Here is a 16,351-nt window from a genome sequence, read left to right as displayed (position 1 = left end):
GAAACCTACAATTCTTGTTACTTGTTTGTGTTACAGCACATTGCATCTCAGTGGCTGGTCCACCTTCATGTCTCTTTGCCAGATTGTGAGTTACTTGAGGACTGAGATAGTACTTCATTCTAGTTTTTAATCCTTGAAATAAAACACAATGCCTTAATGGCATATAATATGTGTTCAATAAATACACATTGAATAAATAAGCACAGGGACTTAGACAGGACACAAGAGCAAATTAGTGTGACAGATCAACTGGATTCAAAGAATTTTAGAGATGGCCTTCATTGAAAAAGTGACATACCTAATTATGTTAGTGATTAGGCCCATGTCTTTGAGTTCTGAGTTTTTCCTACCGCACGATACTTGGGCTATTGATACATCTACCCACTTCCCCAGTATTAATAGTATTCTATCCCTAGGAATTTTTTTTAAGAGATATTCTTGAACAAGATGGCGATAATAGAACAAGAAGTACGACATTCCCTTCTATGATGCAGAACCATAGTCTGGGGTGGAGGTGAGGTTACAGGACCAATGAATGTGTACTGTTGTAGACATTTTAAGTATTCCAATATGTGTATCTCTTTTTATATGTGTTTATAAACATGTTTTAAAACTATAAATAAATATGTAAATACATTGGGTTTATTGAAAACAATTGCTAGAAGTAGTACAGCTTTTCTTAGCACCACAATAGTTCCATGATAAAAGAAGGAAAGGAGGGGGAGGAGAAGGGATGGAGGAAAAGAGAAGGACTTTGGCCACCTCCCCCCAAAAATATCCAACAATCAGCATCATAAAAGCACATGGCCCAAACCTTAAGAAACTCATGTTTGGCATAGCTTTTCTGCAGCTTAGTAATTGAACAGACATTAAATTGCTATTCAAGTGGTTCCTCTGCTAAGAAATGACAGTCACAAGTGTGTATGGAAAGTATTTCCATCTTGAAGTGTTTTTAGACAAAATACAGAAACTGTTGGTATCAAATGAAATAAAATACAAGAAACATTTTCTCAAGTGGTCTGTCCTTCTCTAATGTCTTCCTAAGCTTTGAAAATACACTTGCTTTTTTTTTTTTAATCACGGGCTTTTGTGTAGTTGTGTGAGAGCTGGAGGCAGAAATGGAAGAGACAAGGCCAGGCTGTGGGTAATGGAATATATTGTTAAGTAAACAGTGACTGATGACACCTGTGCTTCTTACATTACCTTGGGATAAGTCAGTCTGGCAGGTGTTCTGTTTTTGGCCAGGAACCCAGCCAGTATTCTGCTGAAATGGGATTTCAAGAGGAGCCTGATTACTCAGAATTATACTATCTCTCATCCCCAGACTGAGGAAGTCGATGGAGAAGAGGAAGAAAGTAAGACTGGTTTCTTAGAACTGTATTCAACTCATTGTGTGGGAACAGGCTCAACACAAGGGAACTAAATCTGACCCCATCATTTTATCACAGCTGAGTCACTTTATCAGGACATCTGGGGAATAAATTAATCTGAATGACTCCACTGTGTTCTGTTCCTCTTAGGATGTCTTGCTTGATTAAAGAAGGTGGGATGTATTACCCACATTAAGGGTCACCTATTTTTTCCCCCAATTTTCCACAAATCTGCTAAGTCAAACAAGGAAATGTGAAGATGCATTGAAAGTTTCTAAACTGGCAGTTATTGTTGGAACTATTCACTGGAATATGACGTTTTAACACGGGTCTGTGTCTCTTTTTTTTTTCCCCTCCTTCTTTCTTTACTCTTTTCTCCACTTTTTTCTTTTTCTTCTTCACTATTCTTCTTTATTCTTTTTTCCCTCTTTTTTGATGTAAATAATATCTCTAGAGTATAAATATTCAATATTATTAAATAAAGACAGGAACTTTGCAAGCAATATTTTTATACCCCCATTCTAAAGCACATGTTGGAGTATGTGAATTGCAACTCCCCAATGGCTATCTATGCCTCATATGCAGGGAAGCAGTTGCCATATGAACTATTTCCTTTTCATATTTGACATATGAAGCTCTGATTTAAACCATTAGTGAGGCCCAAATGGTTTTTCTCTCTGTTCTACTGTCCCTGACATAAAACACTTTGGTGAAAAACTCTCACTTAAACAGAATGCAAATATTTCAGTGCAGTTTCCCCAGTGTAGTATGAAGGAGACTTTAAGAGGCTTCTGTGGCCAAAGAGGCATGGAAAATTCCAGGTTAAACAAGATCTTATTATAGAACTCATTAGTGCCTTTCATACGCCAGAATGCATTGCCAAACTCTAGGTAGGGACTACAGTAAGCTGTATTTCTTAAACTAACCTACCCATGGAATTATTCATGCCATGGGCCATCTGGTGGTGTGAGTGTTTGATTAAACATTCTTTGAGAAATGCTGGTTTGAGGACTGCACACACACAGCATTCTAGCTGGCAACAATACATAAGAATCCACTTAGCACATTTCCTACATTCGATGAAAACCCCCTAACTATACAGACGGTTATGTTCCCAAACCCTGAAAAACTGTAAAGGGAGTTTAAAGCTTCTAGAAAGCCCCTTCCTTGTTTCCAGCTGCAAGAACAGAGCCTGGCATAGTGAGAGCAACCACAGAATGAGTCTTGCCATTTTGAAGACAGTCCCTAACTCATGTATGTGCTCTGAACTGGATTATTGGTAAAACTTTTCCAAAATCCCTTTCGTAGTTGTTTCACCACCTTCTTCCCCTGTCCTTCTCCCCTTCTCAAGGATGAGGGGTGGCCACACAGGACATAAGCTGGTGAAGAAAGGGAACCATTCTAGCTACTTTGCCCAGGCTCAGGTAAACAGCCCAAGGGGCAACATCTCCTCCTCCTTCTGCTAAGTTACAGCAGAGTTGAGAAATGCACATTTTCTCCAGAGCACAGGGCCATTCCAGACAAACAGAAAAAGGGAGAATCTTTTTCAAGCTTTGATTACTCACATTAACAATGTATCCAATTAGCATGGCACTAGATATAGCTGAATAAAATACGGTCCTTGTCTTTGAGAACAAAGACAGTACCTAGAGAAGAACAGGTATTTATGCCCAACATGATAAACACTTCACTAAATGTATAAGAACACTTGAGGAACCAAGGACACATTCGTCAATTTTACCGGGAATGAGAGATGCCAAGAAAACTTTCTATAGAAGACCGTGCAGCCTGAATTTTAGAAGATGAAAGGGTGTCTAAAAGTAGAAACCAAAAGTGAGCAGGGTGAGGACAGCAAATGAGGAAAAACACAGGGCATAAAATAAGCCTTGGGCATTTGGGCTTAGAGGACAGGTTTACAATAGATACATTACTATGCAAGAATGAACCCAGAGCGTAAAAAAGGCTGGGAAAGACAAAATCGGCCACAACATGGAGGCCTTATGTGACACATACATGAGTGCGGGCTTTACCCTGGACATTATAGAGCTCCCATAAAAATTTAATCAATTCTGAATTCCCTTTAGGTTGATCTTTCTGGTAGCAATAATACTTGTGGAGAATTACGAGACCAGAGTGGTCAACAGGGTCAGATACACCAGAAAGTGGTCTCATAATTTGAGGACTAAAATATTCATTTGATTCACTAATTCATTCATAAGGAGGTTAAGGGTGATGCTGGCCAGACCTCTGACTATAATGCCTTAAAGAAAGTGAATGAAGGTAACAGCTTAGAGGAAAAGGACTAAGATCAGAGTAGTCCCAGAAAAACACTTTTATAAGAGAAAGACTAAAAGGAAGATCTTACTCTAAATGAAGTCTAATCAAATCTTCCCACCCTCTCCCTCTCCCACAGAGTCCATGTAAAATATCATGTATGAAACGAGATGCCAGTCCAGGTTCAATGCACGATACTGGATGCTTGTGGCTAGTGCACTGGGACGACCCAGAGGGATGGTATGGGGAGGGAGGAGGGAGGAGGGTTCAGGATGGGGAGCACATGTATACCTGTGATGGATTCATTTTGATATTTGGCAAAACTAATAAATTATGTAAAGTTTAAAAATAAAATAAAATTAAAAAAAATAAAATAAAAATGAAGTCTAATCAAAAAAGTATAATTGAGAAAAAAGAAAAGTTGTTCTTACCAATATATAATGTGCCATTACATACTATTAATACCAAGTTACTCAACTACCTTACAAAATAAAAATGGAATAGTAGGATGCAAGGCATGTGACTGATCTTTAAAAACATTCCTGTGATTTTAACATCCTTTTAGGTGCATTATCAGAGAAGGCAATGGCACCCCACTCCAGTACTCTTGCCTGGAAAATCCCATGGACAGAGGACCCTGGTGGGCCGCAGTCCATGGGGTTGCTAAGAGTTGGACATGACTGAGCGACTTCATTTTCACCTTTCACTTTCATGCATTGGAGAAGGAAATGGCAACCCACTCCAGCGTTCTTGCCTGGAGAATCCCAGGGACGGGGGAGCCTGGTGGGCTGCCGTCTATGGGGTCGCACAGAGTCAGACACGACTGAATTATATTGAAGTGCCCTGCCTATCCTTTCATTTCTGAGTGGACTGAACATAGGAAAACTAAATTAAACTGGTATCGGATAAGATAACTTGATGGGCTAAGTGTATAATGTGCTGCCCTTAGCAGAAATGGGAATTCTCAATCTGTCAGACAAATTGTTATATTTCTGTTCATCTAAATATGCAATATAGGTTATAGTGTCACACAAAAGAGAATAAAAGGTGGGGGAATCTTTCTATATCCAACAGCACCAATCAGTCATTTCCCCAGATCTTTTCAGTTCAGGCCCGAGGGAAAGAAACTCTCAGCTAAGAGCCAGCTGTCCTTTTCAGTTCTGCCTACTCCTCATAAAGGGCATCATGGTTGGTGCTAGCTTCTAAGAACTCTCCCCGTGTATGTGAGACATACTGTACATATTGTACCAAAGGATCTTATCCGTGTATGTGAGACATACTTCAGTCTAACATCCCCAAGGTTTCCATTTTTCACAAAACCCAGAGGCAGTTCTGACATTCACACTCCAAACAAATGTGCTGAGAAGTAAATGCATACATGTAATCAGACACACCACTAAAGACCAAGAACGACTTAAGAGACAACAGAAGTAGCCAGGGAATTTTACTTCATCCTGTTTACTGTTACACCCAGAATCTGTTTTCTGTATGAGGAGGTAATGAAAATATTTCCTAATCTGCCAACAATGGTGACTCAAGGACTCTGTTAAGTAGAGGGAGGGTGACCTCAGAGAGTTAGACAAAATAGGGTTGCAATCTAAGCTTCTCTCTTCCTCTCAGCAGGTAATTCAAGTCTCAGATTCCTCAATAAAAAACCTGCCTAACAAGATCACCTGAAGAACAGTGGCAGACCACCTCCCACCCTGGTGCAGAGTCAGTAAAGGACAGTTGTCATCTCCATTGCATTTTGCCTTTCCTTCTTTAACAGTCCTTAAGATCCCACGCCTTCAGACTTCTTATCAATGAATAAGGGAGCAGGAACCAATAGTATCAAGGCTTAAGTGTTTTCAAAGACAATTTTCAGGAGCTGGACTTACTATCCTAAAATTTAAGGTACTACTCAGCAGAATTAAGTGATGCTGTACTTTAAATAAGATAAGTGGCTCAGTTTTGAGTCTTGAAACAAATTGCAGGATATAAATTTTCTCATAGGACTCTAAAAGAAATTGCAGTAACACTGGAATAGGTAGAGGTGAGACAGAGAGGAGACTGAATAGAATGAGTTCTGAAGTTCAAAAAGGAGCAAGTACTGGTAAGAAACCCGATGAATTTTACTTACTGCATCATCCAATAAGTTTCCTGTACTCTTTTTTCCAGAAGACTTTGAAGAAGGAGAAGGTGAAGGAGAAGGGGCAGAGAGTGTTTCTTCTTGTTCTATCTCTTTTTCCAATTTTATCAAACCAGGAGGCTCCACACCATACCTTTTTAAAAGACACCAGACAAGTAAACATGCATAACTTATAATAATGATGCACTTGACATACATTCAATTATGAACACCACAAGACCAAACTGCTAACTTTTCAAAATAACATTAATTTTTTTCTGGCATTCTGGTAGGTACTTAAATTGTAACCCTTTTAAGCAGGAAGAAAATTTTTATATATATACATACATACATACATACACATACATAAATATACATACATATATATACACACACATATATGTTTACATGTTTACAGGTATACGTGCTCAGTGTCCTCAGTTGCTTAGTTGTGTCTCTTTTGTGACCCCGTGGACTGTAGCCTGCCTGGCTCCTCTGTCCATGGAGTTTTCCAGGCAAGAATACCGGAGTGGGTAGCCATTTCCTCCTCTAGGGTATCTTCCCAACCCAGGGCTCAAACCCATATCTCTTACAGTCCCTGCACTGCAGGCAGATTCTTCAGCACCGCACCATCTTGGAAGCACTCCTGGTTCATAGCTGTGTCTTTTCGCTGTCACCTTGTGTGGCAGAAAGGGTAAGGGGTCTCTGTGGAGTCTCTTTTATAAGAGCACTAATCCCACTCATGAGAACTCTGTCCTCATCCCCAAAGCCCTGCTTCCTCATATCATCATAGCAGGCATTAGGTTTCAACGAACTATTTGGGGGGACACAAACATTAAGCCCAGTGTAAAGTCCTAACTTCTAGTACCTCTGAATATGACTGTATTTGGAAATAGAATCTTTACAAGGAGGTAATTAACATAAAATGTGGTCATTAGGGTGGGGCCTATTCCAATATGTCTGGTATCTTTATAAGAAGAGGAAATTTGGACACAGACAATACAGAGAGATGTCCATGTGAAGATATAGGGACATGACCATCTACCAGCCAAAAGAGGCACCTCAGAAGAAACCAACCCTGCTGATACCTTGACCTCAGAACTATAAGAAAAGAAATTTCTATTTAAGCCACACAATCTGTGGTACTTTGTTAAGGCACCCTAGGAAACGACTGTAGTCAAGAATTTGCCAAAGTTTTGTTAGTCACTGGCATACTGCTATAATTTTTAGAGGAAACCTATACTCTAGAAAACCAAAAGTGTTAAATTTTAAGTCAAAATATCTGTTGAGTAGATTTTTAATTCTCAATACATCATTTTATAATGAAATGTCATTAACATTTTAACATAATTTTATTGCAACACTAAATAATTCTCTGGAATTTATCTTCTATACTTTTTCTTTTCTAAATGAGGTTAAAATCTGTTAATAGTAAAAGGAGATTTATACTTTATAATATAGTATACAGCATATAAATAAAATCTTAAAAGTATTTAATAGTTAATTATATCTCAAAATTTAGTACTTAATGAATCAGTTTCTATATAGTGCTTTCAATCACTTTCTATTAATTGCTTCCAAAACTTGGAAACGTGTAAAAGAGGTTGAGGATATCCAAGTAGAGGCTGATAGCAGCTAATACATACTCTTCAGGTGACAGCCTATACATCAGTGAGTGTGTGTCATAGATGATGAATCTGCAGAAAAGAAGGGCTCCTACAGCAGCCAAGGGGCTTCCCAGGTGGCACAATGATGAAGAATCTGCCTGCCAATGCAGGAGATGCAGCAGACATGGGTTTCAATCCCTGGGTTAGGAAGGTCCTCTGGAGAAGGAAATGGCAAACCACTCCAGTATTCTTGCCTGGAAAACCCCATAGACAGAGGAGCCTGGCGGGCTACAGTCCCTGGGGTTGCAAAGAGCTGGACGCAACTGAGCACTGAGCACACATACACAGAAGCCACGACCAGCTCCACTGTTTCACCATAACAAAACACCTTCAAGATTCCTGACAAGAACAAAATCCACAAACCAGAAAATAGGCCTGCTCCAAATTTGCTGCAGTCTCTCTTAGACTGCAGAGTATACACAGTTGAATCAGGAAATACTGCATGGGTCAGTATACAATCTTGCAGGACAATATGTACATCACAGAAAGTAACAATGAAGGCCACAGTCAGAGCTTCCAACACTATAAATACAAAGAGCAGGGATGGGCTAAGGGGATGCTTATGTCTGTTTAAAGTCATGGCTGAAATCAGACCAAAAGATCCAAGAGAAAACACCAAAATTAAGGCCAGACTTTCATGTACAAAGGTCCATCTGGTATTAAAAAAATGCAGATGTCATTGTAATTAAGTTAGTTACAGCTATATATGAAAATATATATGAACAGACTCATAAGAACCTACAAAAATAAATTAAAAGACTCCATGTAGTACATTGATGAGTCAATAACATGAATTACCATGTTAATTTTGTCTTCAAATTTCAGATTTATTAGCTTTAATGATATTAGTGCTATAACTGAACTCCTATTTTGAATATAAATTTTTTAATGATGGAAATAAAGTCAGAGTCAAGTGGAAAACAGCAAACTTTCCAAATAAAAGTTCTTAAATGAATTTATAGAGAAGAAATTCACTGTTAATTGTATACCTTTATGGACTCAGAATAATGTAGAATGGGTTACATAGCATCATCAATTATCCTCTTAGGAACAACATAATGAAAGCATTTATAGTGTTAGCGAGAAAGAAAATGAATACAGAGAAAAAAAATAATTTAAAATGACAATATGGTAAAATTATATGCCGTAAATTATAAATGTCACAGCAGTTTAAAGACAGAGATATAGTTGTTAATAGCATTCACCTCTCTCCTAATCATATTTTCCTTAGAGTAAATGTGAAATTGATTTGATTTCCTCAATACATATCAATTGTATATTATAATGCCTAGGTGGGGGAGACCAAAGATAATTCTAGAGGATCTTTGAGTTCATGTAGTTATATCCTTTCAGTTTTATAGAATAAATAAAACAGACCCAGAGAAAATACAGAACTAGCTAGGAAAAGGACAAAGACACGATACAGGTTTTTTGACTTCAGGTTTTCTCCGATATTTTAATCAGGTGATCACATGTTAAAAAGAAGAGGAAAAAGTAACTTGGCAATTAAAAAAAATAGGCTATGGATTGCCTACAAAGTAAATAATCTATAGAGAGAGAATAAATACGTTGGTAATATGTCCCGTACCTTAGCATGACTGAATAGTACATTAAAAAAACACTGTTAAATGTAAAAGTTTAGATTATCACTCTCCCGTTCTAATGGTTTGTTCATTTAACTGACATTACATACGCGTCAAGTGCTCTTTGAGAGCTGGAAAACATACCAGAATTTGGTACAAAACAGTTTAAACTGGCACAACTCAAATAATAATTGCTGTTTTGATAACTGCTTCTAGTGAACAGAGTAATTTTTAGTTACATAAATCATTAGCGAAAAGACTTTAGGCGCTATCACATTTCAAACCTTTTAAACAGATTAGCCAGTTAATAGGACGTTTGTAGAAACATGCAATTGACTGCACATTCTGTAACAGTAGAGACCACTGTCTGATTCACAGCCACCTCAGCAGGTCGTACGAATCCTGGCTCACAATAGGTACTTAATAGCTACTGTCTGAATGGGGAAAAAACTCTGGATCCTCCTATAGCAATGTGTTCAGGTTCCAGAGATGAATCAGAGTTCATTGTTTTGGATCTTTAAATGTGTATCACTTTAATAAAACATATCAACATTAAATTTAAATAGGTACCTTACCCCTAAAAAGTGTTCTTCTAGAAGACTTTAAACCTTATTCAAAACTAAAATACATTTTTAACTTTCTAGAGCTCACTAATTACATTTTACTCAACCCAGTGTCTCATACAGTTGACAAGTACCAACAATATTCACTTAGAGATCTGGGTATCATTCTTCCCTGAGGCAGACTTGAGATAACTGTGCCATTAACCTACTCTTTACATTTAGCAAATCACCTTAAGATGTAGCAGAAGAGGGGGAGAGAGGGGGGAGGCAGGAAGGAGGGAGGAAGAGGAAAGTTAAAAGAATAACTGCAAACTGAATGTCTTCCATGTGTCTGGACCACTGGGGCATCTTGATATACATCATTTATGAGTCTCCGTTTTATTTCACTAAAAAGTGAAAATTCTAATTCCTGTGTTTCAATACAGTTAGAAGGAATAAAAACAGTATCCATTACATACCCAGTACAGTGTCTGACACAGGGCACCACCTCTGAAATGGCTATTGATAACTGATGTATCAAAGCTTGCAAACCAGGAAACTGCAACATTGAGGTCCTTTTGCTGAAGTTTTAAGTTTTTTTTAATATATTATGCCATCCAATGATATAATGAAAGTCTCATAATTAAGATGTAGTTTTGTTTTTTATGAGAAATGGGATATTCCTGCTGTATCAGTAAACATGGATGTCACAATCATCAGCAATTCTAGTTCTTTAATATGAGCTCCTGAGCCCTAAGGGCACTCAGGAAGGAAAGGATTACCTGTGCGCCAACAGCCATTAGACTGAAACCCCAAGGAAGTTCAGGACGTGAAAAACAGGATACTGGCCCTAGATAGCTGCGATGCATGTGAAAGGCATGATTTCAGTGAGCCCAGACTTTTGCATCGTCCCATAAAAAAGAAAAACACTAAATTCCTTAACCTGAGATATCTGGCTTCCTTTAATTAAAAACAATCGTTTTATGTTCAGACTGTGGGTGTGTGCTAAGTCACTTCAGTCATGTCAGATTCTTTGCGACCCTATGGGCAGTTAACTCATCAGACTCCTCTCTCTATGGGATTCTCAAGACAAGAATCCTGGAGTAGGCTGCCATGCCCTCCTCCTGAACCAGGGACTGAACCCGTGTCTCCTACATCTCCTGCACTGGCAGACGGGATCTTTACCATGGGCCACCGGTAAGCCCATGATGTTCAGACTACTTGCCCTTTGGGGTAAAACTTATATATAACCTGGCTCCTCCCCATGCCTCCTTGGAGCACTTCTCTCAGAGTCACTTGAGATGTTGTCTCCCAGCCATGAAATCCTAAAATTACCATTGCATAAAACATAACTTTCAGCTTTTAGATTGTGAATATTTTTTAAATTTACAATATTGTTATGTTACTATTGTTTGTATCCTTTACCAAAAACTCACATCAGTTCAGTTCAGTCACTCAGTCGTGTCCGACTCTTTATGACCCCATGGACTGCAGCACGCCAGGCCTCCCTGTCCATCACCAACTCCCAGAGTCCACCCAAACCCATGTCCATTGAGTCAGTGATGCCATCCAACCATCTTATCCCCTGTCGTCCCCTTCTCCTCCTGCCCTCAATCTTTCCCAGCATCAGGGTCTTTTCAAATGAGTCAGCTCTTAGCATCAGGTGGCCAAAATACTGAAGTTTCAGCTTCAACATCAGTTCTTCCAATGAACACCCAGGACTGATTTCCTTTAGGATGGACTGGCTGAATCTCCTTGCAGTCCAAGGGACTCTCAAGAGTCTTCTCCAACACCACAGTTCAAAAACTCACATAGGCTTCCTTTAAATTAATTTTCTCAGAATTGTGGGATAGCAGGAATATCTCAGTGCTGAAGCATAGCAGAAGTTATAAATTAATTTTTGCTACTAACTCACTGGATGAACTTCAACAGGCAATCTTTTTTAATCCCTCTAGACTTATTTAAATTCTTAGTTCCAACAAGGTATAACATTTTGTTATATTTAATGTTCTTAAGAGAATAACATAAACTGGGCAGTGATGCTAGAGGAATTTAACACTCTAGAATTCACAGCCAATTAAAAGTCAATCATAAGTGAAAACATCATATTGGAAAATATAAATTAGGTCAATTGGAAAATACGATTTCATTTGTAATTGTAGGTGGATTCATGCCACCTTTTAGAAACAGGTTGGTTGGGTTGAACAATTTTTTTTTCCTTTTAATATTTTAATAAAATGAAATAATATGAAAAATGTTATTAAAGTACCAACAGGTTCCACTCCATGTCCAAAACAAAACAAAGTTTCAATGAAGTAGAAAACACCACCACACATGGAAAACTGTGCCCTGGAGATTTTTCTTTATCTGGGAATGCTGAAAATTAGCTATGCCACTGAACATAGAAAATCAGCACTAAGCCCCAAATCTCTGCTTATACTGGCTTTTGAATACTTCAAGCTGTATAAGGTACAGTCAGCCAATCCTGAAATACACACTTAAGTACGACTCATTGGCTTCCTGTCTGTCTGGAGATGTCAACAGGCTGTAAATCATGAAATTCCCCTGCACCTGAAGCCAACTTAGTCACTAAAAGGTCTTTTTTTGGCTCTCCAAAAAGCTGCTTCACTCTGGTTTCCATGATTAACCCTATCCCATGCTACATTTTGATTTTGTCTAAAGGTTTTCAAAAATGTACACTGTTGCCTATTCTCATTCAACTACAAGATCTCAAAGCTCTGTAGGAGAAGGAGCAAATGTTACTTTCAAACTGAATAAGGGTCAACTACTATTGTCTAGAGGTTCCCTTGTGGCTCAGCTGGTAAAGAGTCTGCCTGCAATGAGGGAGACCTGGGTTCGATCCCTGATTTAGGAAGCTCCCATGAAGAAGGGAAAGGTTACCCACCTGGGTATTCTGGTCTGGAGAATTCCATTTACTGTATAGTCAGTCCTTGGGGTCGCAAGAGTCAGACAAGACTGAGTGTCTTCCACTCTCACTTTCACTGTTGTCTATTCTTGCCCAACTATAAGATTTCACAGCCTTGTAGGGGAAGGAGCAACTGTTGCTTTCACACTGAATAAGGGTCAACAAAAGACAGCAAGAAGGTTGGATCTGCTAAAAGCAAATCTTTGTATACCCCAGTGACATGAAAGTAGGGAATATACTGAAAGGGCAGTGTCGTATTATCATTTTTGGTCTCATTAAAAAAAGTGCTAGGGAAAGGGTCTTGTGGTTAATAACTTCATGATGAGATCTTAGGCATAGACTTTACATTTTTCTGACATAGGATATACCTTTTGAGATTGGTCTAGATGAAATAATTGAGCCCCCAAACTAAGCCCTGAACTAGAAAATTTACTCAAACTATTTACTAGATGATAATTTTCAAAGAAAACACATCTGGGGTCTATTTTATTAGACCTGGCTGCTGCTGCTGCTAAATCGCTTCAGTCGTGTCCGACTCTGTGTGACCCCATAGACAGCAGTCCACTAGGCTCTTCCGTCCCTGGGATTCTCCAGGCAAGAACACTGGAGTGGGTTGCCATTTCCTTCTCCAACGCATGCACGCATGCTAAGTCGCTTCAGTCATATCCGATTCCATGCGGCCCCATGGACAGCAGCCCACCACGCTCCTCTGTCCACAGGATTCTCCAGGCAAGAATACTGGAGTGGGTTGCCATTTCCTTCTCCGATTAGATCTGGAGGGATAAAGTTTAGACATTCCCCTTTCTTAAGGCATATAACAGATCACTTAAAGATTCTTGCAAGATAGTTTTTGCCCCATTTTTATTCTGCTTTAAAGTCTGGATGGAAGTTTCACTCAAATGAAAATAAATTTTATTCTTAGCAGTAAGAGTCAAGTTCTTTAAATAGGATGAGTTAACTAATAACCCCGGTGTAAGAATATTTTCTTTTAAGTAACATTTCATTATGTCACAAATTAAAATAGGAGGAAATATTCACAAAGTATATTTCTTTTAAACAGTCATAAATTTTGTTCAAAATGAAGCACTCAAAAATAAAAATAAAAAGCTTCCCTCTGATGTTGACTATTTATAATAGTAGCCCCAAACAAAATTAACAAAAGTTCTTTTTTACTTTTATCATAAAGCTAATCTTAATTTTTCAGTCTTAAAAAAAGGCTGAATTCTTAGTAATTTTTTTAAAATAATGAATATCAAAACACTCTCATTAAACAGATTTTTGAGGTTTTACTGACCTATTTTTGCTGAGTGTTTTACTTTGCAGAAGGCAAACATGCATATTTTAGACACAGAAACTGACATGGTTTCTGAAATATTAATGGAGGGATTTCACAGTGATGATACCTCTTTGTAGTTGAAAAATAAAGGGAAGTTTTACCCATGAGAGCAAAAATAAGTGGTCTCATTCTCCCATTTCAGAACTCAGAGAAGCCCACAGCTCTCAAGAGAGCTTCACAGAGGGTTCCCAGGCAAGGAATATGGCAGAGAATTAGAAACTTTTAGTTAATCATTTCTGAAGTGATGTTGATGCTTTTAAAATGACATTTATGTAATCCTGAGAAATAAATATTTAGGATCAAACATAAAAAATCATTATCTATCAGTAGAAAAAACACAAAATTCGCAACTTTGTGTTGGGATTTTGTCAGGGTCAAACTGCATCTGTTGTGTGTACAAATTAATGTGATTCTTGAGAGCTCTCCAAACATCACTTCTAGTTTTGGTTAATGCTATCTTAATTCAATAATGCTGTCCTAATTCAACATCATGGAAAAGTAAAAGGGGAAGGAAGCACCCATACAATAATCTAGATAAAGGTTTACTATGTCAAAACAAAAATTTTGGCCAAAATAAGATGAGAATGATGAATTTCCCTTTTTTTTTTCCTTCAACTATTATGCTTCAACACAGGACTAAGCTAGTGTTGTTTGGGTGTACTGGGTGACTGTTTTTGAAGTACAATTGAACTTCCACTAAGATTTTAATAAAATCTTCAAATGTGTCCAAAGAGAAATTTACACAGACATTTATACTTAAATGTTCATTCTATCCATTTGGGTATTCAGCTGTTTAACTTTATGCTGCATACAAAATAACAACCTGAATAATCTCTCAGCCTATTTTCTCTTTTTCATGGTATGTGTACAGTATTTCATAGCACTCAAGTAGGTAAGGAAGATAAAAAACAAAATTTACAAATTGAACACTGTAATGTGTTGTCTTAATCCTTCGATCGCTGCTTTGTGAAATTAGTAAAGTTTTTATAATGCGAATAATCTCTGCTTTTACTAGTACACATGGTCATTAGTGTGGTTAGAAATGTAGCCACCCATTCTTGTAAATAATAATGATAATGAACATAATAATAATAAAGGCAGAGGAAACTTTTGGAGGTGATACTACATTTATGGCATAGATTGTGATGATAGTTTCATAGATGTATACTTACAACCAAACTCATCAAGTTGTTTACTTTAAATATGTACAGCTTATTGTATGTTAATCATATACCGATAACATGGCTTTAAAAAATAAATGGAGCAACCCAAAATCTCAATTTTAAAATATTTGAGGAAAAGCATACACAAAACACTTCACCTTCAAATTGACCAGGCCATTATGATTCCCTTTCCTTAACCAAGATGTTGTTTTAAATACTATGGCGAGGGATTTTTCACGCCACACTCAGAGCTAGAGGAAAAGTGATTTCTAACGGGATTTTGTCATTGGGTGGCAAACTTTTCCTTTGGTGACTCGATCATACTAAAAATGTTTAGTTCAGCAGGATTCCTAACAGAGTATTCAGTTAATAGCATAAATTCAAAAAGTGAATCCAGAAAATAAGTAAATGATGTACACTAAACAGCAGGAAAATGAAAACTCCCAGCTAATTCTGCAGAAAGCGGTCCTCCTTCTTTTTACCTCTGTCAGTTCAGTTGCTCAGTCATGTCCAACTCTTTGCAGCCCCATGAACTGCAGCACATCAGGCTTCCCTATCCATCACCAACTACTAGACCTTGCTCCAACTCATGTCCATGAAGGCAAGTGATGCCATCCAACCATCTCATCGTCTGTCATCCCCTTATCCTCCTGCCTTCAACCTCTCCCAGCATGAGGGTCTTTTCCAAGGAGTCAGTTCTTTGCATCAGGTGGCCGAAGTATTGGAGTTTCAGCTTCAGCATCAGTCCTTCAAATGAATATTCAGGACTGATTTCCTGTAGGATGGACTGACTGGTTTGATTGCAGTCCAACGGACTCTCAAGAGTCTTCTCCAACACCACAGTTCAAAAGCATCAATTCTTTGGTGCTCAGCTTTCTTTATAGTCCAAGTCATCCATACACAACTACTGGAAAAGCCATAGCTTTGACTAGACAGACCTTTGTCAGCAAAGTAATGTCTCTGCTTTTTAAAATGCTGTCTAGGTTGGTCATAGATCTTTTTTCAAGGAGCAAGCATCTTTTAATTTCATGGCTGCAGTTACCATCTGCAGTGATTTTTGAGCCCCCGCCCCCAATACCAAATAAAATCTGTCACTGTTTCCATTGTTTCCCCATCTATTTACCATAGAGTGATGGGATGGGATGCCATGATCTTAGTTTTTTGAATGTTGAATTTTAAGCCAGCTTTTCACTTTCATTAAGAGGCTCTTTAGTTCATCTTCATTTTCTGCCATGGGGTGGTATCACCTGCATATCTGAGGTTACTGATATTTCTCCTGGCAATCTTGATTCCAGTTTGTGCTTCACCCAGTTCAGCATTTTGCATGATGTATTCTGCATATAAGTTAAATAAGCAGGGTGACAATATACAGCCTTGACGTAT

At 38.1% G+C, this 16,351-nt stretch overlaps 1 protein-coding gene across 9 annotated transcripts in view; it reads right to left on the bottom strand.

The window, feature by feature from the left end:
* Positions 1-16,351, bottom strand: part of GAS2 (growth arrest specific 2) — a 180,200-nt gene that overhangs the window by 70,782 nt on the left and 93,067 nt on the right. For all 9 annotated transcript variants that reach the window (XM_027531528.1, XM_027531527.1, XM_027531532.1 and 6 more), the window contains one exon: positions 5,764-5,905. In XM_027531528.1, coding sequence (XP_027387329.1) covers positions 5,764-5,905 — 142 coding nt within the window. The remainder of the gene's footprint in view (positions 1-5,763; positions 5,906-16,351) is intronic.

Source organism: Bos indicus x Bos taurus, chromosome 29 (genome assembly GCF_003369695.1).
Source record: "Bos indicus x Bos taurus breed Angus x Brahman F1 hybrid chromosome 29, Bos_hybrid_MaternalHap_v2.0, whole genome shotgun sequence".
Taxonomy (NCBI): domain Eukaryota; kingdom Metazoa; phylum Chordata; class Mammalia; order Artiodactyla; family Bovidae; genus Bos; species Bos indicus x Bos taurus.
The sequence above is the reverse complement of the archived record's forward strand: the minus strand, read 5'-3'. Positions and strand labels throughout refer to the sequence as shown.